Source organism: Myotis lucifugus, unplaced genomic scaffold (genome assembly GCF_000147115.1).
Source record: "Myotis lucifugus unplaced genomic scaffold, Myoluc2.0 scaffold_56, whole genome shotgun sequence".
In the NCBI taxonomy this organism is placed as follows: domain Eukaryota; kingdom Metazoa; phylum Chordata; class Mammalia; order Chiroptera; family Vespertilionidae; genus Myotis; species Myotis lucifugus.
In genome coordinates, this window is record NW_005871104.1 from 6,801,285 (window position 1) to 6,828,449 (window position 27,165).

The 27,165-nt window shown below is 55.8% G+C and overlaps 2 protein-coding genes across 12 annotated transcripts in view; one reads left to right on the top strand and one right to left on the bottom strand.

The window, feature by feature from the left end:
* Positions 1 to 27,165, top strand: part of RBM22 (RNA binding motif protein 22) — an 80,671-nt gene that overhangs the window by 38,009 nt on the left and 15,497 nt on the right. For 3 of the 11 annotated variants that reach the window (XM_023754126.1, XM_023754129.1, XM_023754128.1), the window contains 3 exons: positions 12,178 to 12,252; positions 19,130 to 19,334; positions 19,932 to 20,171. The exons of 2 other annotated variants lie outside the window; for them this stretch is intronic. In XM_023754126.1, coding sequence (XP_023609894.1) covers positions 12,178 to 12,252; positions 19,130 to 19,334; positions 19,932 to 19,978 — 327 coding nt within the window. In that variant the 3' untranslated portion in view covers positions 19,979 to 20,171. Of the gene's footprint in view, positions 1 to 1,654; positions 1,691 to 12,177; positions 12,253 to 19,129; positions 19,335 to 19,752; positions 20,174 to 27,165 lie in introns of those variants that run through there. 6 more of the 11 variants (XM_023754132.1, XM_023754127.1, XM_023754131.1 and 3 more) reach the window with 6 other exon arrangements.
* SYNPO (synaptopodin) overlaps positions 3,932 to 27,165 on the bottom strand; it is a 46,638-nt gene continuing 23,404 nt past the window's right edge. The window contains exon 4 of the mRNA XM_023754125.1: positions 3,932 to 8,181. Coding sequence (XP_023609893.1) covers positions 5,810 to 8,181 — 2,372 coding nt within the window. The 3' untranslated portion in view covers positions 3,932 to 5,809. The remainder of the gene's footprint in view (positions 8,182 to 27,165) is intronic.

Sequence of the window (27,165 nt, forward strand, 5' to 3'; positions counted from 1 at the left end):
CCAGCCAGCAGCGACTTCGCGAGGATTGTGCGAATGAGGACCAGCGGGGTGACTGATGGGCCGCGGCGGGCAGGCTGCGGCGAATCGCATGCGCGGTGGTGGTGGCGGTTTCAGCGGTGTCCTGGTGTGGAGAAGGGCCGCAGGCTCTCGTCTCCAGCCGGACTCGGGGAGGCGCTGTTGCAGCGGGCCCGCGTTGATTATTTTTCGGAACAGCAGAGCCTGCAGTTGACGGCTGGGGGGCCGCACCTCCGTCTCAGGTCGTAGTGGGGATACCGAGCGCTCGCTCCAGGAAGGAGACATGGGTGGCGGCGGAAGGCAGCGGCGGGGGGCTGCTCATGCTGCCCCGCGGGCGGGCTTCCATGTCCGTGGGCTCACCCAGCCGTCCAGGCTGCTGGGGGGCCGGGACGCGCCTGGCGTCCAGGGCGGGGAGGTGGGCCGGCTCTCGCGGCGGTCCTGTAGAGAGAGCAGAGAGGGTGGGGGCAAGCGTTAGTGTTGGGGTGCTCCACGCCGGGGTTTTGGAAGGGGCCGAGTTTGATTTGTCCGTTGTACAGTCAGGAAAGCCAGCGACTAAAGTCAGGTAGTGCCTGCAATAAAACGTAGATGCCCCCGTGCTCAGCCCAGATGCTTGAAAAAGCCCACGCCGGCCCTAGCTGGTTTGGCGCAGTGGATAGAGCGCCAGCCTGCGGACTGAAGGGTCCCAGGTCCGAATCAGGTCAAGAGCACATGCCTGGGTTGCTGGCTCGATCCCCAGTGGGGGGCGTGCAGGAGGCAGCCAATCAATCATTATCCTTGATGTTTCTTTTCTCTTTCTCTCTCCCTCTCCTTTCTTCTCTGAAATCAATAAAAATATATTTATTTAAAAGAAAAAGCCCACATGCCTGCCCCTGCACTTAACAGGGAGGCAGGTGACTACTGGTCACGAACTCTCACTTTGGAGACAGACCCCTGTACTTACTGAATGAACTTGGGCAAGTTGCTTCAGCAGCAGAAGCAACTGGAAACCTCTGGACTTCAGTTTCCTCCTCTGTAAAATGGGGGTCTCATGTCAGCACGTACCCCATCGGGCTGTTGTGAGAATTGAATGAGATAACTAATGTAAAGAGTGTTACATGTATTAGATGATTTCCTGGGAGAAAGAAAGTGCTCACTAGATGTCATTCATCATAAAGAAATACTGGAAGGATTCACGTGAAACTAACCAAAGTGGTTCGCTAGGAAATGGGGTGAGTGGGGCAAAGCACACAGGCACAGGGGTGGGAATAAGGCATTCTGTATTACTTTTTATGTAAGTTTAGATTTTTGAACCAAATGGATGTATTATCTATTCTAAAATTAAACATTTTTATCATTATTATTAAGGTTGGGCTTAGGCAAAGACTCTCTCAGCCCCAACTCCACTGCCCTGTTGCCATGGTCGCCTTCTAATTTTTCCTTGAATGTCTTGAGCAGGAAGGAAGTTCCCACTGACAGATGGAAACGCAAAAGGAAGTTGTGTCATTCCTCTCTAGACAGCACGCTCCCCTCACTGGACTTCTTTTGGCATGAGGGGGGTAGTATGGACATCTTTAAGCTTATAAATACTCTATCATATTTATTTCCTGCCTACTTAGGGACTTTCCAGTCTACAAGGCTCGTCTCATTTGTCTCTCATTAGATCCTCACAACAGACTGGTGACATAGCTGGCATTATCACACCCATTTTCTAATGGTGAAGATGAAGTTCAAAGATGTAAGTAACTATCCAGTATGTTCTTGCTCACCAGAGAATGTGTGTGTGTGTGTGTGTGTGTGTGTGAGAGAGTATGAGAGGGGGAGAGAGAGAGAGAAAGAGAAACTGTCTGCTGCTTGAAGGCTACATCATGCTTAAACAGTCTGAACTGCTATGAAAGTGTAGGGAGTGGGGATCCTTCCCCAGCATGGATCTGCTAAACCAATTGTTCATCCAATCAGATCCCAGCAACAAACCAGTCCACTCAGCCTTCAATCCAATCCAATCCAAATTCACCACCAGTCATCCCTCAGAGTCCAGAACTAGCCAGTTCATTCAGTGCCTCCTGCTCAGTCAGTATCTCATAACATCCATTCTCTAATTCAATCAGTAATAAGCCACAGCCAAGCCCTTCAGCCTCTCATCTGATCAGAATCTAATTTATCCCAATCAAAAGCAAGCAGTGGACACAAGTATCTGTTTTCTCCAATGTAGTAGCTAGTAGATGAGTCCAGACACAGAATATGAACCTTCTGCATGGAAGGAGAAAAAGGCCCAGAGGTGGGAAGGGGTTGTCTAAGGTCACATAGGAGTCAGGTGCAGATACGGGACTAGAATCCAGCTCTGACTCTTGATGCAGTTTGTACAGCCGTCTGAACAGTTCTTCACGGGATGGTAATGCTGGAGTGACCCTGGGCCTCAGTCACCAAGTAAGAAAGTTAAAGCTTGGCACGGGATCCACCCTTATACTCCCAGGATCAGAGTTGTTTATACGTGAGCCAGAGACTCTGGGAGCTGCTCTGTCTGTGCAACATCCCAGGAAGCTTGCTGTCAGCCCAGCTGAGGGAAGTGGGGCCAAGAGTTCATGATCAAAGCCCATCAACACGCATTGAGGCAGAGCAACCAGGGCTCTTTAGCCAGAAGAGTAGTCTGAGGCAGGGGGAGCTGAGGTAATTGTCTGAAATCTCTGAGGGTTGTCTCTTCCTTTGGTGGCCACAAGGGGAAAGCTAGGGCCAGCAAGTGGAAGGAATAACAGCTTGTATTGGAATGTTGCGGGCAGTGGTGAACAGCTCCTCATCATTTGGAGGTGGGCCAGAGCCTGACCTCATCGGAATTGCCATGGCTGGATACTGACTCTCTGTGTGTGTGTATGGGGGGGTTGGGGGGGTGCACAATACAAAAAGGCTGCAGGAAATCAGAGCTGTTCACTCTCTGGCAAAGATCTCAATGCACCCTGAATTTCTGTATATACCAGGACTACTGTGAAATACACATGAGTGAAAATTCACAAAGTGCATGCTTAACCCAGCACCAGCCCCAAAGCAGGGCACATGTGTGGGGTGAAGGCATGAGGAGAGCAAAGTCAGACAGGAACTGCTAGAGACCAGACCTAGTCCCATACTGCCTTCTGAGGTTCTTCCATTGCAATGGAAGGGGAAAACTGAGGCCCAGAGGTAGGAAGGGGTTGTCTAAGGTCACAGAAGTCAGGTGCAGATCTGGGACTGGAATCCAGTTCTGACTCAATGGCAGTGTGTTCCTCTCCACCAGGGGCAGAAATTCAGTGTTTTCTGGAGGCAGGTGGTGAGCGTGGGAAATGGCCAGATTTACATTGTAGGGCAGTGGTTCTCAACCTTCTGGCCCTTTAAATGCAGTTCCTCATGTTGTGACCCAACCATAAAATTATTTTGGTTGCTACTTCATAACTGTAATGTTGCTACTGTTATGAATCGTAATGTAAATATCTGATATGCAGGATGGTCTTAGGCGACCCCTGTGAAAGGGTCGTTCGACCGCCAAAGGGGTCGCGACCCACAGGTTGAGAACCGCTGTTGTAGGGAGAGAAGGGGACCTGAGGGAACAGGAAAATGTATGCGCTGGCATTTAAATTCCACTTTTAAAGAACTCAAACCAACCTGAACTGTAAGAGATTGTGGATTTTCCCCAGGTTCTACAGCCTTTTTAGCCAAACTCTGAGGAAGGAGAAAACAGAGGAACGTGCTTTCCATCGGGTTCTGGCTTCTGGGGAAGAGGGCACCTTGCTTCCAAGCCAGCACACATCTGTGCCCATGGCTGATCCAGACACAGCAGATGCAGGCAGCACAGGAGACACACCACACATTCACACCTAACTGAACAGTCCCGCCCCACTTCCCAGGCCAGAATCAGGGAGGAGGGAGACGGCCCTGACCGCCAGGCAGCGAGCACGGAAGAAAGAAAGCAAGACAGGTTTGAGGCAGAGTGTATTGAGAACAGGAGAGAAAACAGAGTGGGGGAAGAGCTTGGCCAGCCTGGCCGCGGGCGTTGCCGGATGGAGGGTGAGCTCTTCCAGGAGTCAAGGGAGCAGGTCTAGGGCAGGGGCTTCACTCTGTCCTGAGAGGGGGCTGCATGGATCTGCTGAGCTCACTCAAGACTTCCCCATACATGCCCCTGCATTCTGGGCAGAATGAACTCACTGGGAAGGCACCCCGTTCCCATGGAGATGAGCCCGGAGCTCAGGAAAACTGCAGGCTCAGCCCAGCATGGGCACCGCCTCCACCACCCCTCTCCCCACTGGGGAGCCCAGAAATAGGGCTGGAAAAGAGTAAGTGGGTGGTGCTCGGGCCCCAGCCTTGGGAATCTTCCATCTGAATTCTGCCTCTTGCCTCTGTATTCTTTCACCCCCGACAAAGCCTGGTGTTGGGGGGCTGCAGCACATAAAGCTTTCAGAGGTGGTAAAGTGCTCATACTATCTGACTGAGCACCCTCACTGAATGGGGAAACTGAGACCCAAAGATACACATGGAGTCAACTCTTACGTCCCAGCCTTTTCCTCAGAACCTTAAGGCCTCCTCCGTCCCATCTCGCTGAGCTGCTCCGCTCCCACTGCCCCAGCAATCCTGCACCTGAGCCATCCCATTCTAGGCTTCCGATCCCTCGGCTCCTCCAGCAGCTCATTCCAGCCACACCCTCCCCAGAACAACCTTGCAGACATCTCATCTCCATCTGTCCTACAGCAACTGCCCACCTCCTTCCCCTCTCCTCCCAGGGGACTGTCATCACTTACAAGGCCTTTCTCCCAAAGCACCAGCCTATCTTCTCACCCTCACAGATTGTCACAACTGGTGGAGCCTTCATTGTCTAAATGAGAAAACTGAGGCCCAGGGAGGGAAAGTGACTTGGCCATAGTCACTCAGCAAATGAGAGGCTGAGATGGACCAGACCCTCCTCTCTTGCCTCTCTCCCTTCCACTGCATGGAGGTGGCTGCTTTCAGTCGGGCAGATCTTGGCTGAGGTTGCAGCCAAAGCAGCCATCGGATACATTGCCAGGGGGCTCTCTCCTCACTGCACAGCCTTCTACAGGGCTGTCTCACAGGGGTCCCTGGGACCTCCCCTACCCCAGAGTAGTGGGGGCAAGCCAGGTGGAACCAGGGTAGAGGTCTGGGATGAGCTGCTTCAGCTGTCCTGTAAGCGGAGCCAGGTGTTTAGAGAAGGCATGGAGGCAGCTGACAGAGGGCAGGAGAAAAGCATCAGACAGCAGTGGGCTAAGTCTTCATCCAGCAGGAGGAAATGTGGAGGCCGAGGCAAAGCTCTCTGAAGCAGCGGAGAGGAAACGGTGTCCAGAAGGCAGAGGTGGAAGAGACAGACCCGTGGAGGTGAGAATCCAGCAACAGGCAGAAAGGTGCCAGGAGTCGGGCCACATGAGGGTGGTCCCGCCGTCCCACAGGCTCTGGCAGGATGTTTGCTCCAGAAGCCCGTGTGAAGGTCCCCTTCCAGGCCATTCCCCAGCAAGACGCTGGCATCCTAATAGCTCACAAAGGCCAGAGGAAGCCCCAGCCTCATTGGCGCCTGCCTCCATGACCCTCCTCCCGCCCAGTAGCAAGCTTTCTATCCCTGACATGGAGTCCAACCACCCTCAGAGCAGGGAACTGGCAGCTGCAACTCAGAGAGGGGAGGTGACTTGCCCAGCGTCAGTCACAAAGCTAGCTGGCAGCAGCATCAGCCCTTGAGCCCTGAGTCCCCGTACTCCTGACTCCCAGCCCTGTGCCATTTCCTGCCACATCTGCTTTCCATCCTGCCCTCAGAGATGGGGCCCTGACAGGCAGTGGGATCCCTGTGGGTCCGTTACTTGAAGCAGAAGGAAGGCTTCCACACCTGAGCCTCGATCCCGGCATTCCGGGTGTTGAAGGAGGGCCTGGGGGCCTGCTTGGCTCGGGGAGACCAGGCTCTGGAGGGAGACACAGGGGAGATGTCGCTGCTGTAGGTGGGGCTCACGGCAGTGGGCTGGAGGCCGTCCTGGCCCGGGGCTGTGTAGAGGCCTGGCGAGGAGCGGGAGGGCCGAGGCAGGGCGGGTGACCGTGGGAGGGTCGCCTTGGGCAGGCTGGGCGCCAGGTCCAGAGAGCTCGGCTTGGCGGGTGAGGTGGCTCTTGGTGAGGCCTTGGTTGGCTCCTTGATGGGGGAGAGGACAAAGAGCGAGGGCCGCAGCTGGTAGGGCGGCTGCTTGGTGGGCTCTGGGCGCAGGACCCCATTCTCAGGCAGGTAGCCATGGTAGAGGGAGGCAGGTGGGGTCCGAGCTGGGCTTCGGGATGCCACTCGGAGGCTGCCAGAGGAGTACTTCCAGGATGAAGGCAGGGACATAGTGGGTGAAGGGCAGCGGGCCAGCTCGGCGTGGCCCGAAGACTCTATGACATACTTCTCCATGCGGGACTGGCGGCGGGCATAGAGCTCAGCCCCTTTCCCGGAGGCCTCTGACAGGTTCTGGTTGGGTTTGGGCTTCGGTTTGGCCTGTATGCGCGGGGACTTGAGGCAGGAGGCCCACTCGGGGACAGCATTCTCGGCTGCGGTGGGGCTGTCCCTGTCCCTGGGTGCTGGCTCCTGCTGGAAGTTGGAGGCCTCAGCCCCCAGCGCGAAGGGCTCATCCTCCCCTCCAGCCTCCCCCTGGTCCCTCTGCCTCCGCTTCTCATCAGCTGTCTGTACCAGATCCAGCAGGTCTGGATTTGGCGTCACCTTGGGCTTCTCCACGAAGGTGAACATGGATTTCCGGCTGCCCCTTCGGGCCATAGACTCCTCCAAAATTCCCGTCTTGCCGGCGGGAACCACCTGGCCCTTCAGATGGGAAGGCTTGGAGTCAGAGCTGGGGTACAAGGCAGAGTAAGAGGGGGGAGACCTAACCCGGGATGCCTGGGGAGCTGTGGACAAGGTCTCAGCATAAGTGGGGGGTGGGGCGAAGTTCCCCAAGGGGCGTCTCTCCAAGGCAGGGCTGCGTTGTGCCATGGGCCTCCTCTCCACCATGGGGCTGTGAGACAGAACGTGTCTCTGTGGCCGAGGGCTCCTGTCGGCCATGCTGGAGGGCTGGGAAGCCGGGGCCTTCCCCCCGAGATGTCTTCTCTCTACCATGGGGCTCCGCTCCATCGGGCCAGTGCTCCCTGGTGCCTGGATCCCAAAGGGCCTGGCCGTCCTGTTGACCACGGATTGGGGCTTGGCCAGCGTGAGGTGGACCTCGCTGTACAGCTTGGTGGGCGTGGTGGGCGTGGTGGCCACTGCCCGCCCAGATGTCTCTTGTTCTGCTGACACCGCTGGGGCGCTGGGCTGGACATCAACGAGCAGGGAGCTGGACATGAAGTCTGGGGCTGGGGACCCGGAGCTGGGAGCCGCTTCTCTGGGGAAGGTGCTGCTGGTGGTCGATGGAGCTGACACCTTGTCAGTTAGGAGTGTGCTGGGTCTCACCTGCTCCTGGGGTTGCCCGCCAGCACACTGGGTGCTGGGTGTAGCATCTGGCACTGTGCCGGGCGGTGGGAGCTGAGCCTCCGAGGAATTCTGCTGGAGGCTAGAACATGGCAGGCTCTGAGGGGTGACCGCCGCCGCCGGGTTCTGATTGACATCTGTGGCTGGCAGGTGGTGGCTGCTGTTAGCAGCTGGTGTGCTGAGTGCGGCACTGGAGGAGGCAAGGTTTTGGTTGACATCTGGAGCTGGGCTGTGGACCTCAGCTGGAGGCGGGGTGGGTGGACTCTTCTGGGTCTCTCGGTTCTGGGACAGGTGGAGCCCATTGGCCGTCAGCAAGGCTGCATTCTCCTTTAAATAAACCACCAGGGGCACCTCTTCTTCCTCACTGGCCACCTTCTCCAGGTGCCGCAGCAAGCTGGCTTCCTCTGAGCACCCCTCCATGCTGTGACCAGGGACCCCTAGGTCAGGGCTCTGGCCGTCGGGGCTCCTCGGAGGGCCTGGCTCGTGAAGTGAGGCAGGACTCAGGCTGAGCCCTGGGGCATGGCCTGCGGGGCCGCCGGGGGGCCCTCTCGGGGACTCCTGGCTGGGCTTCTGTCCCCTCCGGCCGTGGCTCTCCAAGGTGAACTCGTTCACTCTCTGCCGGCGCCTGTTGAAGAGCTGGACGCCTCGGGAGTTGGAGCTGGGAGGGGTGGTCAGCTGGGCTGCGATCTGCTGGCTCCGCGCCTTGGCCTCTTTCAGATCCTTCTCGGTGAGGCTCGTGCTCCGGCCCAACGCTGCAGGGAGGGACAGAGGCCGGGTTAGCAAATGGGGATGCAGAGCCACAGGGGTACACCGACAGACAGACAGACCAACAGACAATCACCCGTGACCCTCCTACAGGTGACCTTTTCCTCCAGCATCTCGATCTCTACTCCCTGTTTTCTGGAATGCCGTCTGCTCATAAAGAATCCTGACCCAGCCATTTTTGGCTCAACTCCAATGCACCAGCTGTGTAAACCTGCCCAGATGACCATTTCAGCGTTAGCCAGCCCCTCATTGGAGCCCACAGGTTGCTGATACAGCACTCAACCGAACTCAGGAAGAACACCTCACGCTAGCATTCCTGGCCCCGCTATATCCTGACTCGTTTCCCTTCTCCTCTCTCACTAGGCTCTGCTTTGCTGGCTTTCTTTCTATTTCTTGAAAATGCCGTTTGTTCCTGCCCCAGGGCCTTTGCACTTGCTGTTCCCTCTGCTTGGAATGATCTCCCAGGCGGCATTCCAGGTCAGCTCCTTCTTGCTATTCAGGACTTGAGTGTCACCTCTCTGGAGGGACCTTTCTCTGTAATCAGCCCTCTTCTTTTCTATCCCATCTCTTTGTTGATTTTCTTCATGGCATTCACCACAATTCACAATTATCTTCTTTATCTGTTTCCTTGTTTATTATCTGCCCCCCGTCCCCCCATAAACTCTAAGGGGACAGTGACCTTGCTTGGCTTGTTCAGCCCTCTAAGCCTGGCCCCTAGCACAGAGCCTGGGCACTCAGCAAGCAGGACTGAATGCACAATGAGCCCAGGACACTCGCCATGTGCTTTTCCTAGGGCCCTTCACACTTTCAAGCCCATAGTATAGTCATTAGCACGAACACTAACACTTCTCAGAACAGGCAATACCTTCACATGATCTAAAAAAATTAAAAACATAAAGTACACAGTGTTCAAAGACAAAAAGTATACAGTGAAAAGTGTCCCTCCACCCCGAGTGCCCTCATCACAATCAGGTAACAACTGTCATTAGTTTCTTCTATGTCCTTGCACAGTTTCTTCCCATTTTTATTTAAATAATTATTTAAAAATTCTCATATTTTAATATAAAAGTAATAAATTGGGCTAATTTCAGCTAGAACATTGTATTGCTTCATGTTACCCTCACAAGAACACCAGGCGACAAGCATTCCTGGCCCCTGTTCTACAGAGGCGGAAAGTGAGGTCTGGAGACGTGTAAATAACTCACCCAAAGTCACAGCAAAGGGTGGTGGAGCTGGAGGCAGAACCAGGTCCCTTTGGGTCCACAGCCCATGCTTGTTTCAAAAGGTCCCTTTGGGACGTAGGGGGAACACGGTCAGCAGGGCTCGGGGTTCAGTCTGGAGCTACAGTCCAGGCCTGAGGTCAGGGATCAGGCTGCAGTCAGACTCCTATTAATCTAAGTTCATGGCAGCAACCTTTTCTCTGTACATCCCCAGTGCCCACCTGGCACACAGCCGGTGCTCACTTTATGCTATTGAGCAATGACTAAACAAATGGGTGCACGAACAAATGGACCGATAGACAGGTGGATGGGACAGGCTGTGGGCAGGATTAGCAGCTCACTCAGTGGCTGAGAAAATTCCTCCCCCACCCCACCCCACCCCCGCTGTGGGAAGCTAATTAGTTCTTGAGGAATCTGACCTTGCCTTTCCTCTCCCTTGCCCTCATTAGTACTGGCCATGACGTGCTGAGTGAGTGGCCAGGGACAGTGTTTCTAGGTATCCTGCCAGCAGAGCTCAGAATTCAGGGACTCTCAGAGCTAGAAGGGCCCTTACAGAGGCGCAGTTTCACCACCACCCCCATTTTATAGACGAGGAAACAGGTCCAGAGAGGGGTGCAGGGAGAGCTCCCAGCAGGGAGGCCACACAGAGCAGCGTGGCTGCAGAGAGCGGTTTCACTGGGACCAGGCCCAGCAGCCACAGGCTGGCCCCAACCTCCTTTCCTCTTCCCATCAGGATCTGGCTACCCCCGCCCGCCCCCCTCCACACACACACACCTGTGCCCACCTGGGGGAGATGAGGAGGCCCTGAGAGGTTGCTCAGCTCATGCAGTGCCCATCTCCTCTGCTCTGCTTAGAAACCAGGCCTCATGCCCAAATCCAGGCTCTGCCACTTGCTGGCAAGTTACTGCACCTCTCAGAGCCATTCCTTAACTGAGAAGGGGATGAAAGCACTGACGTTAGGGTCGGGAGGCTGCAATGCGGTCATGAATGCCTGGGGAGAGGGCTCATGCTACCCTGGATGGAGTGGAATTGGGGACCCACTCTTCTCCTGGGAGGGGTCAGAGGTTCTTCTAGCAAAGGAAAGTCACTCCACAGATCAGGGTCCTGAGAGAGGAGGCGACCTAAGGCCACACAGCAGGGGATTCCAGCATTCTCAGGGCAGGGGGCCGGGATTATTGCCCCAAATTACAGAACCGCAGAGTCTCCGAGATGGCTGTCACCGGGTCCAATGCCTGCATCCCTAGAACCATGCCCCTGAGGGTACACACCTCTCTTGACACACTCGATCGACATGGAACTCACTGCCTACACAGGTGCCTTCCACTAACGGACACTCCTCAGCTGGAAAGCTGCTCCTCACATTAACTTCTGCCCCCGAACACCCCCAGAGAAAACGCCTCCTCCTGCCAACCTGACAGCCCTTCAGGGATTCACAGACAGCACATCCCACACAGCATGGTCAGGACAAACGTGCCCAGTCCCCTCACACTTCTCAGGATACAGTTGCAACAATCGTAGCTGACACTGGGCTCTTACTGTGGACCCACACACGTGCTCTCCACATACTGACTTATTTCATTCCCACGGCAACCCTATGAAACACAAACTATTGTTACCCACTTTTCAGTGATGAGAAAACCAAGGCTCAGAGAGGTAAAGTGAGCTGCCCGAGGTCACAGAGCTGGAAAGGAGTGGAGCTGGCTCACCCCTGGCTCTGCGTGACTCCCGAGAGCACCAACCTTCCTGGCTGGCAGGTTCCCTCAGTGTGAGGTGTTTCAATTTGCATAACCAGGGCTCCAAACGACCCTGCACTCCCCCCCCCCCCCACCTCCCACTTCTCTGCTTCAGTCCTGTCCCCAGGCTGTTCTAAAGGCCATGGATTTAGAAAGTTCTCAAATGGTGGGGCATGAAGGCCCTCAGTGGGATAAGCTGGCCTGGGCGGCTTAGAGAGGGAAGGGCTGCAGAGAAGGCGGTGGGCCAGGACCTGGTGGGCTGACCCCCAGCGAGACTAAGAGTCTCCCCAACTGCTGTTTGGGGACAAGAGGAACATGGCAGACAAAGCCAGGGGGCGAGAAAGCCCAGCCTCTGATGAAGCTCCCGTGCCCTCCACCCCAGTCCAGAGTGACTCCATGGAAAAGGAATTTAGCAGAAGGCTTGAACCAGACCCAGCTAGCAATCCACCCTGCCACCCTGCATAAACAAAGCTGAAAGAAGGGGCCAGGCCAGCTCCCAGCACCAGAGTCCTCACAGCAGGGCACCAGGGAGGCAGTTCCATCCAAAATTCCTCAGACCAGGGAACCCACCCCTGGCAGTGCCCAGCCACTGGGTCTGAGACTGGGCTTCCTGGTGTCAGAAAGGCAGGAACAGGCACCTCACTGAGCCCCCGATCTGCCTGGTACAGCCTGCACCTGTGCAAGTCACAACAGCGCCTCCCCGCCCCCTTCTCTGTGCCTCTGCACGGCCAGGTTGGGTGCTGGCCCCTGAAAGACCCACCCTGGACAATGGATCGGGAGCTCTGAAGACAGGCCTGAGGAGAGGACGGGGTGAGGGCAGGTGCAAGGAAGGGCTGCCGGAGGGAGGCAGGGGACAGAGGGCCAGGGTCCACCAGGGCCCTCCCAAGCTGGGGAGGCGGACAGGAAGCCCTGAGCACACATTAGAATGAGGATGCAATGGGGCTGTAATTACTGAGCCCTCACTGCAGCCCAGGTGCTGTGCCAGGCCCTTTATACTCATCGTCTTTTCAATCTTTCCGACAATCCCCAGAGAGAAGACTGTTATTCTTCCCAGTTTGCAGATGAAATCAGAGGTCAGAGAGACCTGCCCAGGGTCATACAACTTGTAAGTAGAGCTGGGATTCAGAAGGGCCCTTACAGAGGCGCAGTTTCAGGCGCAGTCTGGCTGCTGAGTCTCATTTCTTAACCACGCTGCCTTCCAGACCCTGACTCTGGGCGGGGGTGGGGGGCGGGGAGCGGGTAGAGGCTAGAGGCTCCAGTCAAACCCTCTGTTTCCTCATCTCACGATCAGTGCCCCGCAGTGCCCTCTCCCCCGCATGGTCAGCTGCCAGGAACAGCTCAGGGTTTCTCCCCTTCCTCCTCTTGGGAGAAGAGTTCTCACTAAGGCAGAAATGATTGCTGGGACATGAGAGGCTCGTTTGGGAAGAACGTGCGTTGGGTCAGGGTCCTGAGTTCTAGCTGCCTACAGGCAGGGCGATGCCCTTCCTCCCCGCAGCAGCTCTGCAGGCAGCAGCCTGCTCTGCCCACCGGCAGGCCTGTCTGGACGAAGGAGGGAGGTGGGGCAGGGGAAGGGAGGCCAGAGCAGAAGGTCAGGACAGCGAGAGAATTCAAGGAAATGTTCTTCATACGGCTGCCGTCAATGGGAGTATCCACCCCGCTGGGGCGGAGTGGGACAGGGGGCAAGAGGTAGGAACAGAGACCGGCTAAAGGCAGCCCACTCTGGCTGCCCGGGAGGCTTGGCAACAGGACAGGTAAACAGGCTGGGTAAACTGCCCCCCTGGTGGAGTCAGGAAGGAGCCAATGGCTGGCCGCTGCACAACCCCTGGCTCAGCTGGGGGCAGGAAGATGAACTGGGCTGAGTAATGGTCTGGCTACCTTGCCAGCCCCTGCCCCATATCCTCCCCGCTTGGAAAGAGGAAATGACACAGCCGTCATTCTCTGGAGAGTTCTCCATCCATGCCAAAGTCCTGGTGAGTGCAACCTGACAGTCCGGCAGACGGCCAGCCCTCGCAGGAGGAGAATAATTCGTACTACGGTGGGAAGGACTGCCAGGACAGAAGAGATGCCTAGGAACAAGAGTGGGGAGCCTCAGACCTAGCTCCAGCCTTGCCACGGAAAGAAGTCACCGTCCGCCTCTCCCTGGAGGCCCAGAGGGGAACTGAGACCAGAGAGGGATGCCACATGCCCTAAGCTGCACACCCCAAACCACGAAGGCACCTCTGAGTGCTCATCTTACTCACTGTGGCCGGGTCTTCCCTGCCGCCCAGTTCCCCTTCCGTGCTGAGCCGGCCTTGGTTCTCAAAGCCTCTGGGAAAGGCAGCCAATCGCCTCGCTGACAGAGAGGCAAATCCCACCTCGCCAGCAACGCGGAGGAGCTGGATGTGACTTCTCTCCTCCACAGATGACTCAGCCCAGCTCTTTATCAGGAAAACTGATTTTGCAACAGCCTTTTAAATGGCCTCTCCACCCCCAATCTCTTCCCCCGTCAATCTACCCACTCCACTCCACGCGGCCAGATTCATCGTCCTCCCGCCTGGCTCCCCTGATGTCTTTCTCCTGCCTCCCCAGGACGTGGGGGATCGAGTAGCAAGCCCTCACCGTGGCATTCAGAGCCCCTGACGTCAGAACTGCCTGAGAGCTTGTAGCTCGCTCTCGGTGCACTCGCAATGGCCAGAGCGGTCCAACGGCTTGTGGCTCCCACACCTGCACTGGGAGTTCCTGCCTCTGCTGTGGGGTTTGCACAGACACCTCCCTGGGGAGCCCTCCTCTGTCTCACATCCTCGCTACATCCCCAGCCTTCCCACCGATCTCCAGTGCCACCAGCCCTCCCGAAACCCTCCCCGGACCTCCCAATGCTTTATCTGCAGCACTCGATTACCTCATCACTTTGCACGTTACTCATTTTACTGAAAGTTGCTCCTCAGGGTGTGCTCACCACATGCCAGGCCCTTGCTTCATTTCCAGCTACCCATGGAGTCCCAGTACCCATCCCTGTGCGAGAGGAGAAACGGCTCAGAGGGGTGAGTGGCTTGCTCCAGCTGGCACAGCTAGTCAGAGGCAGAGTTGGGATTCAAACCCAGGCTGGCCCAGGGTCAAGTCCAGGGCCCATCCTGCGGGCCAGGCTGCTTCCTTCCAGTGTCTGGCTTTGCAGCGATCTGGGCCTGAGTCTAATTTTGCCCCACAGACTGCAGGAGCTGGGGGCAGGGGCCCCCACTGCGTCACAGCTGTTCCTCCCTTGCCCCCCACCTTCCGTGGTGCTCACAGAGTAAGGATGACAGTGATGAGGATGACGACAGCCAACCCGTGAGGAGCACCAGCTGCTGCCAAGCTAAGGGTTTAGCATGTATGTTCTCATCGAATCCTCACAGCAGGTCATAAGGGAAGCTCCCTCACTCCATTGGACAGAGGGAAAACGGGGTCCGGAGAATTAGCGAACTCACCCAGGTCCTGCAGCCAGCGAGGGGCAGGCAGAGGGGAGCTGGAGCTGGGATCTGACTGATCCCGAGCCTGGACACCTCCTCCTGAAGAGCTCTGCCCACAAAGCACACTCACTTTCCTCACCCACTGCCCCAGGTCCAGCTCAATGCCACTTCCTCCAGGAAGCCCGTGTCAATCCATTCAGATGCCTAGACAGTGCTCTTCTGCTCAACCTGGCCTACGGGCCTCAGAGCAGGAAGACTCAATGGCAGAAACAACAGGCTGAGAAAGCTCAAAACCAAGGCTGAGGGGAAGGAGGCTGTGGCCCAGCTCCCAATATCTCTCTGCTGACAGTGAGTTGGGATCGGGCAGAGCAGGATAGGTGGTTTGAGGGGGAACTTAAGACAAGGGCTCCCAAGTTGGCTGCGGCCTTGGCTGGCAGCTACCCCTACGGGCCACACGCACTGTTCCCCGCTGGCTGACCAGGACCCTGCTGCGGGGTCCACCTCTGCCAGGGGCCGGGAGCCACCATCGCCCTCCTGCCTGCCCTACTGGCCTAAAGATTAATCTACAATTAGATTTTCAGGGACTTGGAAATGGTGCCGCAGAGAGAGGCAGGCTCAGCCCCAGGTGCACAGCAAACTGGAAAGGGCTGGTTCACCCAGAGCCCAACCCAGGCCCCCGCCTCCCAGTCCAGCCCTGCTGAGCCTGCCCAGGCCTCCCTCACAGAGGAAACACTTAATCCAGGAGACAAAAGAGGTGGTGAGCTGGCAAGGGGTGGCGGTGGGGGAAATTCCCTTAAATTCTGCCTCTGCCAGGGGCAGAGCTGGGCCTAGGCCATTTCTGGGTCCACGGCCCCCAGCTCAGGGCCTGGCACACTCTGGGCTCTCTACAGCTCCTCTTCCGGGCCCTGGGGCAGCCTGGGCGGCAGCTGGTCTCCATCTTCTCTAAATGCCCCACACTCAGCAGAGGCCGCCCCCCAGCGAGGGTTTAATAGCCAAGTGTTGACTAGATAAATGACTGGAGGACAAGCATTCCCACAGCCCAAATCCACTCATCCAGGGAGATGAATTCTAGATTCATCTGGATCCCAGATTGTCTAGAGTCCACATCAGAGATCTAGAGGGTGGTTCTTGGGGAAAGCGGAGGGGCTGGGGGAGTAACAAGTCTGTGGGTGAAGAGGGAGATGAGACCTTAAACCACAGTGTGAGACCTAAGAGGCAGAATATTCCACCAAGTGCTGGGAGAATCTAGAGCCTCAGAGTGAGATGAGTTAGGATGAAGCAACCTGGGAAGTCTTCCTGGAGGAGGTGGCATATGCCCTAAGTTTTGAAAGATGGAGATGTAGAAGCATTCCAAGTAATGGGGCAGCCTAGCAGAGGCTGGAAGGCTCAGGCAATCTCCACCCCACTCCACCCCCCACCCACCCCCCAAATCAAGACCAGGTGCACAGAAAGGCAGCTTGCAGAGGAACACACCATGGGCTTTCCCAGAGGCTGAGGGTGAATGGGTTGGTCCACGCAGAGTTCCATGGGAGCTCTGACATTAGGGCTCATCGTGCCCAGAGGCCAGAAGCACTGTGCTGGCTGCCTCAAGACTCTGGGTGGGTTGCATAACCTCCCCACTGCCCGGAGCCACTGATTCAGCTGGGACCCTCGCCGCCTCCGCTTCCACCTCCTCGGCCTTAGCCATCTGTCTCGGCTGCTTCCCTCTTATGGAAGAGCTGCCCAGCAGCCAAAAGCGGAGGCCAGCGCCCTGTGGTAAATTCCCCACATTCCTTCCTCGCAGAAAAATAAATAACCCGGAGAAAAAACGCAGGAGGAATGGCAATGACGTCCAGCCCCAGGCTCACTGGCTGGCTGGAGTCGCAGCGCCCAGCGCGCAGAGCCCGGCGCAGGGTAAACAGTGGAGGGAACCCGTCCTGGGCTGAGGCTGTGTCTCTGCTGCTTCTGCGCAGGAGGTGTCCTCACCAGCGGGGGCCCCCCCAGCCCCTGGAGGCTCCTCCAGTCTGTGCTCACTCTCTTGGGGTCTCAGCTCACTGGCACCTGCCAAAGAAGGCCCGGGAATCCGCCCTCCGCCATGGCAGGTGGCCTTGGGAGGCACACTTGTCAGGCGCCAGGCAAACTTCACTTCTGTTACTCAGGATGCCGCTATGTTCAGGCATTTCGTTTCAGCACTGTCATTATTGTAGTATGTTGTTTTGTCTCACAATTTGTGAACTGGGGGTACTGTTATACTCGCTGCACAGGTGAGAAAACTAGGGCTCAGACAAGTTTTGGGATTCACCGAGGCTATCTGCCCAGTGAGTGGTTTGCAGTTTCCACCCCATTCCTCCCTTCCATGTTCATGCAGCTGGCCTGCCCTCCCCAGACAGTCCTCGTTTACCAAATCCAACCCGAGGTGCAGCCTGTTCCCAAGGCATGCTGGGCAACCTTTAGTAAATCACTTCCCCTCTCTGAGTCCCAGCCGCCTCATCAGTAACACAGGGACGCCGGTCTCTGCTCGGCAGAGCCACTGCTGAGCAAATTAAATGAAGAAATAATTTCTACAGTGAATAGCACTGTGCACACCTGAGAGGGATGTAACTTCAGCCTTTTGCACAAACCCACCCCTGTATAACTCTGTACCAGGGTAGGGCTCTGTCTGTCTCCCTCTAGCCCTCTCTGGGTCTGGTCTCTCTTTCCTGCTCAGCCCAGTCAGGCACAGCACAACTACCCTCACCCCATCCCTTCACCCCAGAATCCTCTCTGCAAGGGGACCCCAGCATCACCGTCTACCCAATATGTGTAGCAGAGAGGACAGGGTTTGAACGCCAGGTCTGCCTCTCGCTAGATGTGAGGGCCCAGGCCTCCTTGGAGCCGTCCCAGGTCCAAGACTCCTGGGAGGGAAGGTGCGGCCAAGGTCAGCTCCCATCACTGGGTACGCAGCCCTGCAGCCAGGAGGGCGCTGCGGCCCTGGGCGTGCCAGAGGCTGCTGACCCTGCCATGCCCCCCATGCCACTTACTAATTACCAGGCATGTCTGGCTCCCCTCCAGCAGGAGAAGTCTGTGCCAGAGGAGAGGCTGACTCATCCAGCCCCACCGTCCCCTCCCCTCGTCCCTCAACTGCAAAAGGGAAGCAGACTGGAGGTCAGGAGATTTGGTTCCAGTGTATGTCCTGTCACAGTTTGGGTGCAACCCTGGACTGATTCCTGAGCCTTTGTTCGAGTGTTCTAAGGAGGGACTGGCCTGGACCAGTGATTCCTAGAGTTCCTAGAGTGGGGTGCCCCCACACCTCCAGTGGAAGCAAAGGGATTGAGGTGGTACCTCGATCATGAAAACCTTACTAGTTACGTAAATTTCACATGTGTATTGGGAAAGGAGCATAATGAACACAGCGATCCTGTGAAAGGTAGATTACTGCTTAGGGAGAGGTAAACGTGGATATTTCAGTAACAAAAGTTAGACAAATTAAAGACAATTAGTAAGTTAGGTGGTGCACGGACTCATTCACTCGACCACTATTTATTGCACACCAGCTGGGCACTGTTCACAGCCATGCTTGCATTCTACGAGGGGAACAAGATAAATATATGAGTAACTAGACACGTAAGTCAGGTGGTAGATGCTATAGAGAAAAATGAAGCAGGGACCGGAGATAAATGGAGGCGTCGTGTGCAATGCATCACTGAAAAGTCACATCTGAGGAAAGAAGTGAAGAAGGTGAGAGTGAACGAAGCATATGCACGTCTAGGGAAGGAGACCCAGCAGAGGGAACAGTTGGTGCTAAGGTCCTGGGGCAGGCTCACACCTGGCAGGTTTGAGGATGGTGCACGGAATGTGGAGGTGGGACACGAGTGAGGAAAACAGGTTCTCTAATGGCCCTTCTGCCTCTGCCCTTTGGGATCTCAGGGATCCCCTGCATTGCTGCCATTTGTGTACACACACACACACACACACACACACACACCATGCAGCACACATGTATTCTCAATGCTGGCGTGAGCTAGCCAGCAGCAGCACATGCTCCCCTGCACACGCCCGCGCACGGAGGTGCTGCTTGCTTCACCCCTGCACTACACGAAGCAGAGTATGCGCGCGCACACACACACATAGCATAACCCACACGATGTGTGCACACTGAGCACCCAGAGGTGTGCACGTGGGGACACACAGGTGCTCAGGTGGCAGACTGGCATGGATGCACATGCAGCAGGTGCACACCTTGTAGGAGGGCACAGGTGTCCCCCTCCTGCCAGATGCCCTGTCTCCAGGTACATGAGTTACCGGACAACCCCTGCCTGGAGGGCACACGCTACTGGAGATGGTGAGTGCTCCATGGGTGGTTTCAAATTCGATTCTCCAGCATGTCTGCGCCTCAGCCATGGTTTCCCTTTTCCAGGGGTGCACTAAAATCTGCCACCTCATGCTCAAACGTCCCTGTTGCTGTGGAGAATGTCCCCTTTTCTAACATTACTGCAATCAAATGGATAAGCCATGTAACAAGCCTAGCACAGCACTGTAAATGTTACCAGCTGCTCCCAGCGTCATTGCTCATTGCACTCATCCCTGGCTTCCTCCCTTTAGGATGCTTGGGCAGCTGAAGAGGAGGAGGAAAGGGCTGGACTGGGAGCTGCAGGCCTGGATTTAAGTCTCCAACTCATTGTGAGGCCTCAGGCAAGTGCCGTTCCCGATCCAGCCCAAATCAGGAACCCGCAGAATCCATCAGGGAGTGTGCCCCAAATGCAGTTTCCTCGGCTCCGCCCCAGACCCAGCACCACAGAACACGCATGTGAGCAGCCTCCCTGAGGGGTTCTGACGTAGTCAGGTTGGCGACCACTGGGCTTTAGAGCCCACAATTTTATAAATGTGCTTGTAACAACACACAGGAAAATGCGTAATGTTAACAAAAAATGCACTTGAGAAAATAGATTTTGTACATAACTATATCCACTAATTATATACTAGCCCTTCAACACGCACGACATTTTTATAGTTTTATAGCCCCGACACATCCGTCAGAGACGGAAGCAGAGCAGGAACTGTGACAGTACTTTACAGACCAGAAAACTGACGCAGAGCAGGCCAGGGGCGCCTTGCAGAACGCAGGTCTCTGGCTCGGCCACGTGAGGTGTGCCCCTCCGGCCTTATCACCTCATCCCGTGTGGTTCTCACTTCCTGCCCTGAGTGTACCTGTCCTTTCACTCCAGGCTTACAACAACTCTGCACACACATGACTTCAACAACTCAAGGTTCTCGGAGAATGGGGCCGCCTCACCCAGCTAACGTCCTTCCAGTCCTAAGGGCCTCCTCAGTGGGCAGTGCAGGGGGTTCCCAAAGCCCCAACTCCACACCTGCCGTTTGATCCAAAACGGTCCTTCTGTTCCAGCCAACCTGAGTTCCAGCCCAGGCGGAGCCGATCACTCCTGGCGGTGACTGTTAGCGAGCCTCCATATGCTGGGCCTCGGGTCCCTCTTCTGTAAATGGGTCTCCTAATTCCTACCCTGCAGGGTGAGTGGGAGGACCGGGTCTCATATGTGCAAAGCACCCAGCGTCAGGCCTGGCACCTACGCTTCTGTGACGATGGAACACCACCAACTCGCAGGCTAGTGTAGCGGTTCTCAACCTGTGGGTCGAGACCCCTTTGGGGGTCGAACGACCCTTTCACAGGGGTCGCCTAAGACCATTGGAAAACACATATATAATTACATATTGTTTTTGTGATTGATCACTATGCTTTAATTATGTTCAATTTGTAACAATGAAAATACATCCTGCATATCAGATGTTTACATTACGATTCATAACAGTAGCAAAATTACAGTTATGAAGTAGCAATGAAAATAACTTTATGGTTGGGGGTCACCACAACAGGAGGAACTGTATTAAAGGGTTGCGGCATTAGGAAGGTTGAGAACCACTGGGCTAGTGTGAGCTGCTGAGAGGCAGGGATTCTCTCTCATTCATCAGTGTACCCACACCTACCACGTGTAACACATGCTCAATAAAAATGTGCTGATGCACGAAGACATGATATCGCCAAAGCCACTCTCTGCTAGTCCTAGCTTACCGTTGTATTTCCTGACCCACCTCCCAGCCTGGGGGCTGGAGGCACTGCGAAGGGATGGTCAGGGCCAGAGGGAGGGGCTGTGGCTCCTGGGAAGTGCCCTGCACCTGCCAAGGCCGTGACGCGGGGAGGCCATGTCCGGGGAGCCCTGAACGTAATCCTGTTGACTCAGAGGCATAAATAATGCACTAGCATGTTCTTTTCCTGCCACTCGTTACGCTAAGAATAGCACCGGCTACCCTTTCAGGGATTCCACGGCGAAGAGAGCAGGACATCCAGTCGGGGACAGGCAGGGAAAGAGGTGGCCAGGCTGTGGACCAACAAGCACCCTCCCTCCCAGCACATCTTTCCACACCCGTGAGACAGAGGACCCCGAGGTCAGAGCTGAAAGGCTCCTAGAGGCTGGTGGTCAGGAGCGCTCAAGGGACGAGGGTGAGGCCTGAGGAGATGGAGCACCCCTCCCCCTTCTTCCACCAGAGCTGTTTGATCTTCCCCTTCCTCCCAGCTCCCATTCTAAAAAAGCCCAATTCTCTAACCCGCCCAGCCACCTCCTCCGCTCCCTTGTCAGGTGGTGAATAAATACAGAGAGGGTGCTCCGTGTTTCATAAGTAAAACTTTGGAGAGAGGGGAAGAGTCTATAGCTTTTAATGCTATTTTTTTTCTGTTTAAATGACCGACCTAACATACACAGTAATTACTCAGAGGTGTTGTTAAATTGTAGATTCTTATTCAGGAAGTCTGGGGTGGGGCCTGATAGTCTGCATTTCTAAGAAGCTTCTGGGTGATGGGATACTGCATCCATGGGCCAAACACTGAGTATAGAAAAACTAGAGTATTTCTCTTTAAAAGAGATGGAGAAACTGAGGCCCAGAGAAGAAAAGGGATGTACCAAGAGCGCAGAGCAGAGCTGGGCTCAGAACACAGGCCTCCTGACGCCTCCTAGGGTTTTGTCCTAGGGCAGTGGTCAGCAAACTGTGGCCCCTTGAGTGTGGCTCTTCCACAAAATACCAGGTGCTGGCATGATTGAAACTTCGTGGCCACACTCAAGGGGCCAAAGAGCCGCATGTGTCTCGAGAGCCGCGGTTTGCCGACCACTGTCCTAGGGGGACTTTGGGGTTGAATGGGGGTGTCTGGAGTGAAATAAGGGACAGCAGCAATTACAGGCGGCAGGAGTCCGTCAGGGACAGGCCTTTATTCCGCCAAAAGCTGAACCTCTGGGTCCACAGGCTCCCCCACGAGTAAAAGGAAGTAAGACTACAGCCTCCTGCCCAGGAGCAAACCCACGCCACCAGGCATTTGATGGAACAAGCCCTCCTGGGAGGCAGGATGCAGCAGGTGGCCGTTAAAGTGCAAACCAGATCAATGGAGAGAAGAGCTGGGCTGAGCACTCCGCATTCAGTCCCAGTCGCAGGTGAAGGCTGGGGGGTGCAGAGGGGCCCTCAGCAGCACTATCAGGACGGACGTCAAAGGAAAGAAGAAAAGAAAGGAGGCCAGACCAGCCTCCAGCCTCCCAAACCAGCACAAGGAACAGCTCCTCCTTCCTAGGACGGCCTCAAACCCCTTCACAGGCGCCAGGACCGTTGTGGCAGCCCACTGCCCCCCCCCCCCCCCCCCCCGCCACTCCTCCCAGGGTGCTTCACCCTCCAGCCACACTGGCCCTCCTCCAAGTGCTCAGACAGGGACCAAGTACCTCTCACCCCAGGGCCTTTGCACTGGCTGCTGCTCTTGCCTAGACCCCTTTCTCCCCTCACCCTCTGCTGTCCCTTTCTGGTCTGTTTCCAGGTCTAGGGAGGGCTTGTCTGCCCTCGGAGGTCACATTCCTCTGCCACAGCACCCTCTGTCTCTCCTCCAAACTCCCACCAGGGTGGTAATTGCATCAATATTTGTTTTAGCATCAGTCTGCCTCGTCTGATCCTAAGCAGCCCCCATAGGGCAGGGACCTTGGTCATCATTTCTCTGCTATGCCTCTGCCCCCACGCCATAGCTGGGGCTCAATAAATACTTGTTGACTGAATAAGGGAATAAATGAATAAAAACACTGCTCATATTACCACTGCAAAGCCTTCACCTCTGTGGTTTCAAGTGACCTCGCTTACCCAGGAGAAGTTGTACAGGACCTGGATTTGCAAGATTATCTGGGTACACAGCCCTCTGCCCTGCCACACTGCCGCTGAGCGGCCCGAGGTCACGTGGCCTCTCTGAATGGGTCTCCAGCTCTGCTGGTGGGTCTGTGTGAGAGGCGGAATCGGAGAAAGCTGCTGAAAGCTGTAAAGAGCTTTAACTGGTGGCGTTACTCTGTCCTTGTTTGAGGCTTAGAGAGGGAAAGAGCCTCATTCAAGGCCACACAGCCAGTGTGTGGTGATGCCAGACCCCCCTGGCACAGCTTAAAGCCAACAGCTGAGATTCGGGTCCACCCAGGCTCGGTGAGGGCACCATCTGCCTGGAGGCTGGGCAGGGGTGGAGGAGGCAGAGGAGAGGGTGGCTGGGAGCATTCAGCCTCAGGCCCAGAGCCAGGGTGGGGCGGGTGGGGCCCCAGCGGGAACCCTGAGTGGGACCTGGCAGCTGGGCATGGGGGAGCCAACTGGCACAGGCTGGGTGGTAGCATGCTGGCTCTCCATGCGCGTGACAGTCTATTTTTTAATCAGCACCCTTCCCATCCCCCAACTCCATGTGCCCTCCCAACGGGCCCATAGCAGGAACCTTGGCTGAGACCAGGCCCCCCTTGGCGATGGGTGGTAGGGTCCCCAAGTCCCACACCCCATAGTGCCCATAAGTACTAAGCAGCCAGGGGCAGGACAGAGACGCAGAGAATAAGGGCGCCTCCTGCTTATGACCTTGGGCCTGTCCCTGGACTCTCTGACCTCAGTTTCCCCCATGTGTACAGTGATGGGAGGCAGTCAGACTCCATGGGATCCACTCAAGCTCCACAGCACTAATGACGCCCACTCATCAGGCCCTGGCAGGGCCTCCCCTGCCCACAGCCCTCCCAGGCACACCTGACCCTCCCTGGCCTGCTCTTGAGGGAGGAGAGAAGCCGATCGAGCTCAACGGCCAAGCTCAGGCCCCAGACCTCAGACCCAGTGAGGCTTCTGCTAGGACCTGAGGGACAGAGGTGATGAGGATCGAAGAGGAGTGCTGTGTGTTCTTAAGCAGGTAGCTTGGCCCCTCTGAGCCTCTGACACTGTCTAAAGCAGGAGAGACTCTGTGGTGCAGTAGTAGCAACAGGCTCTGGGGCCAGGCTGCCTGGGTTTGAATCTGGCCACTTACCAGCTGTGTGACTTTGGGAGCTCACTTAGTCTCTCTGTGCCTCAGTCTCCCGTCTGTAAAAGGCTGATAATAATAGTACTTTACTTCACGTAGTTGTTGGCATGTAAAGAAATTGGAACACCCCTGGCACATAGTCAATTACCATAAACATGAGAGCACTGGCCTTGTCTTTTGAACACGCTTCATCTCTAAGAGATGTTATTCCAGAGGATAAATGCGAGCCTCGGCTCAGCCCGCTCTCCTGCCTGTGGGGCTCATCAGCCTGCCCCTTCGATAGCCCCTCCTGCTGACCCCATGTTTCTCGAGTCTGCTGAGCTCTTCCACCCCCACGGCCCCCACATGTCCTTCTTAGCCCATTTCATGGCAGCTCAGAACAGAGGCCTGAGTCTCAGAGGAAGCACAATAACTTGTCCAAGACCGTGAGCGAGTTAGCGAAGACGCGAGGTTCGGGCAGCCATTCCTGAACCTCGGGCCAGGCCCTTTCCACTGGGCTGTGCCCATCCTCCCACCCTCAAAACCTGTTCCTGGCCAAACGCCAAGAAGTAATTTAAACTGAGATATGAGTCCTGAGTGAGTGTCCATCTCCCCAAGGGCTTCCTATTTTAACAGAGATCAAGACATGATAATACTACTATTAATAAGTAATAGGGTGTGGTTTTTTTTTAGCTGTATTAGCTCGTTTAATTTTCAGAGCAACAGTACAAGATAAGATCTATGATTGTTTCCATCTTATAGACGAGAAAACAGAAGCCTGGAGAGGTTATATAACATGCTCCAGATCTCCCAGCTACTCGGCAGGGGAACCCAGGGCTCCAGCCACGGCATCTGTGCGGTAGCCTCGCGGGAAGCCGGTAGTACGAGAGCAGATTGAATGTGGTCCATCGGTAGCAGCCCTGGGCCGCAGGCAGGGTAGTGCAGGGTCACCCACTACTATGCAATACTGCCTCACCAAGTGGAAAAGATGAAGCTAGGATGGTGGAATTTCAGGCAGTGGCCAGTTGGTAAAGATTTCATTCTGGAGAGAGAGGGCTTTTGTAAGCCTCTGGAATTACAGGGCCGGGAGGCTGTCCCCACACTGACCCCTCCTCCGGGACAGTTCACAAAGGACTCTGAGCTCACACACACACTGGGCGAACTCAACAGAGCCCAGCCACCTGTCTGACCAGATCACGGGTCCCAGGCTCCTTCGGGTGGGTCTGCAGTCCGAAGCCCCGAAGCCCCGAAGCCCCGAAGCCCCGAGGGATGAAGGCATTTTCACAACCACAGCCGATGCCCCGGCCCCTCATACCTGCAGTTCCTAGCTTTGACCTTTCACCATCCTCAGAAACACTTTCCTCCCAACCGAATCCCTCCCCATTCTTCTAGACCTGAGTTCTGGTCATGAGCCAGCCATGACCACACCTTCAGATAACATTCAGGCCTCTGCTCCAATGCCCCCTCCAGAGAGAGCCCTTCCCTCACCACCAACACAAAGTAGCCCCTCTCCATCTTAGCAGCACGGCCTACAGTTCACGGTGCCACTTGTATCTCTCTGGAATCACCTTGCTGATGTCTTTGCTTCCCCTTTTCTTAACTATCTCCCCAATTAAAATGTAGCTTCTTGAGGGCAGGGGCCTGACTGCAACTCCAGTGCCTGCCTAAAGGCCCCCCCACCTCCCCCCCAAGCCCGGTAGCCAGGGACACTGAGCTCCATAGAGAGCAAGGGATTCACCCAAGGTCACACAGCAAGCAAGTGGCTAGCACCTAGGTTGCTGCACTGCAGGCTGTCCCCATCCCCATCCCAGTCGACTCTGCGGGCTTATCTTGTCCCTGCTGCCACACTACCTTGGGGGCCAGGGCCGGCAAGTCCTCCACAACAGCACCCCTCCACTTCCCCAGGGGCCCACAGTGCCCCAGTCTGGGCCCTGCCTGCTTCCCCCTCAGTCCCTCCCTTCCTGGCATCAGCCGCTCCGATGAGCTCATGTCTGGAAGCCTGGGAGCTGCTCTGAAGGAAAAGGTGCCTCCCAGGCCAGGCCCCGAGGCCTGGAGGTGTGTTGGGCCTGTGGGATGACAGCCCTGGCAGGTGGAGGGAGCGTGCTGACCCTGCCCAGCCTCCCTCCCAGAGCTGTGACGTGGGCTCAGGGGGATGCAGGCTCAGGGGGATGGATGCAGGGTCTGGGGGATGCATGTCAACCATGGAGCCGGTCCGGTGGGGGTGAGGGGGTGGGGTGAAGAGGAGATAGAGAGAAGGCTCCTCTGCCATGTGTGCCCCCTCCCACTTATCAAGAAGCAGCTCTGGCCTGGCCGGTGGCTCAGGAGCATCATCCTGTGCACCAAAAGGTCGCAGGTCTGATTCCTGGTCAGGGCACATGCCCAGGTTCTGGTTCCATCCCCCATCAGGGTGCATGCAGGAGGCAACCAATAAATGTTTCTCTCTCCCATCGCTGTTTCTCTCTCTCTCCCTCTCCTTTCCTCTCTCTCTAAAATCAATAAAAACATTTTTTTAAAAGAGTAATTTTTTTTTAAAAAAAAGCAGCAACTCTGTTCCAAGGAAAGGCAGCTCTGCTGCCCTCTACTCACAGAATCACCCGGGGCAAATCTCTTCCCCTCTCCAGCCCCAGTCTCCCCAACTCTAAAATGGGGAGATTAGGTAAAATGATGACTGAAGGGGCTAGGGATCAGTGGGGAACCAGGCACCTGATTGTCACAGGATCTTTTTCTTTCTTTTTTAAAAAAATATTTTTATTGATTTTCAGGGAGGAAGGGAGAGGGAGAGAGAAATAGAAACATCAATGATGAGAGACAATCATTGATCCGATGCCTCCTGCACGCCCCCTACTGAGGATCAAACCCACAACCCAGGCATGTGCCCTTGACCGGAATCAGACCCAGGACCTCAGTCCTCAGGCTGACGATCTATCCACTGAGCCAAACCAGCTAGGGCAGGGTCTTTTTCCTTTTGTTCACCTTAGGGCAGTGGATCGCAACTCTGCCCGCGCATTAAAGTCAAGGGACATGAACGAGCAAATCCCTAAGTCTCTCTCACCTCTATCGAGACATAAGACACTGCCGGCCCCAGAGAGAATGTTCCTATTTACTTTGTCATTCAACAGCACCAGCAACCTAGGATCAACCTCCTGTCCCTGCGGATGAGTCTTCATGTTGTTAATTGCCTAGCTGGGACGATAGGCAGGAGGTACTCCATGGGGTCTGACCTCGCGCCCCTCTAATCACACCCTCGACATGACGCACTGCTGTCACGTGCACCGAGGGCACCACGGACGCATTCTCTACCAAGATGACGCGATAG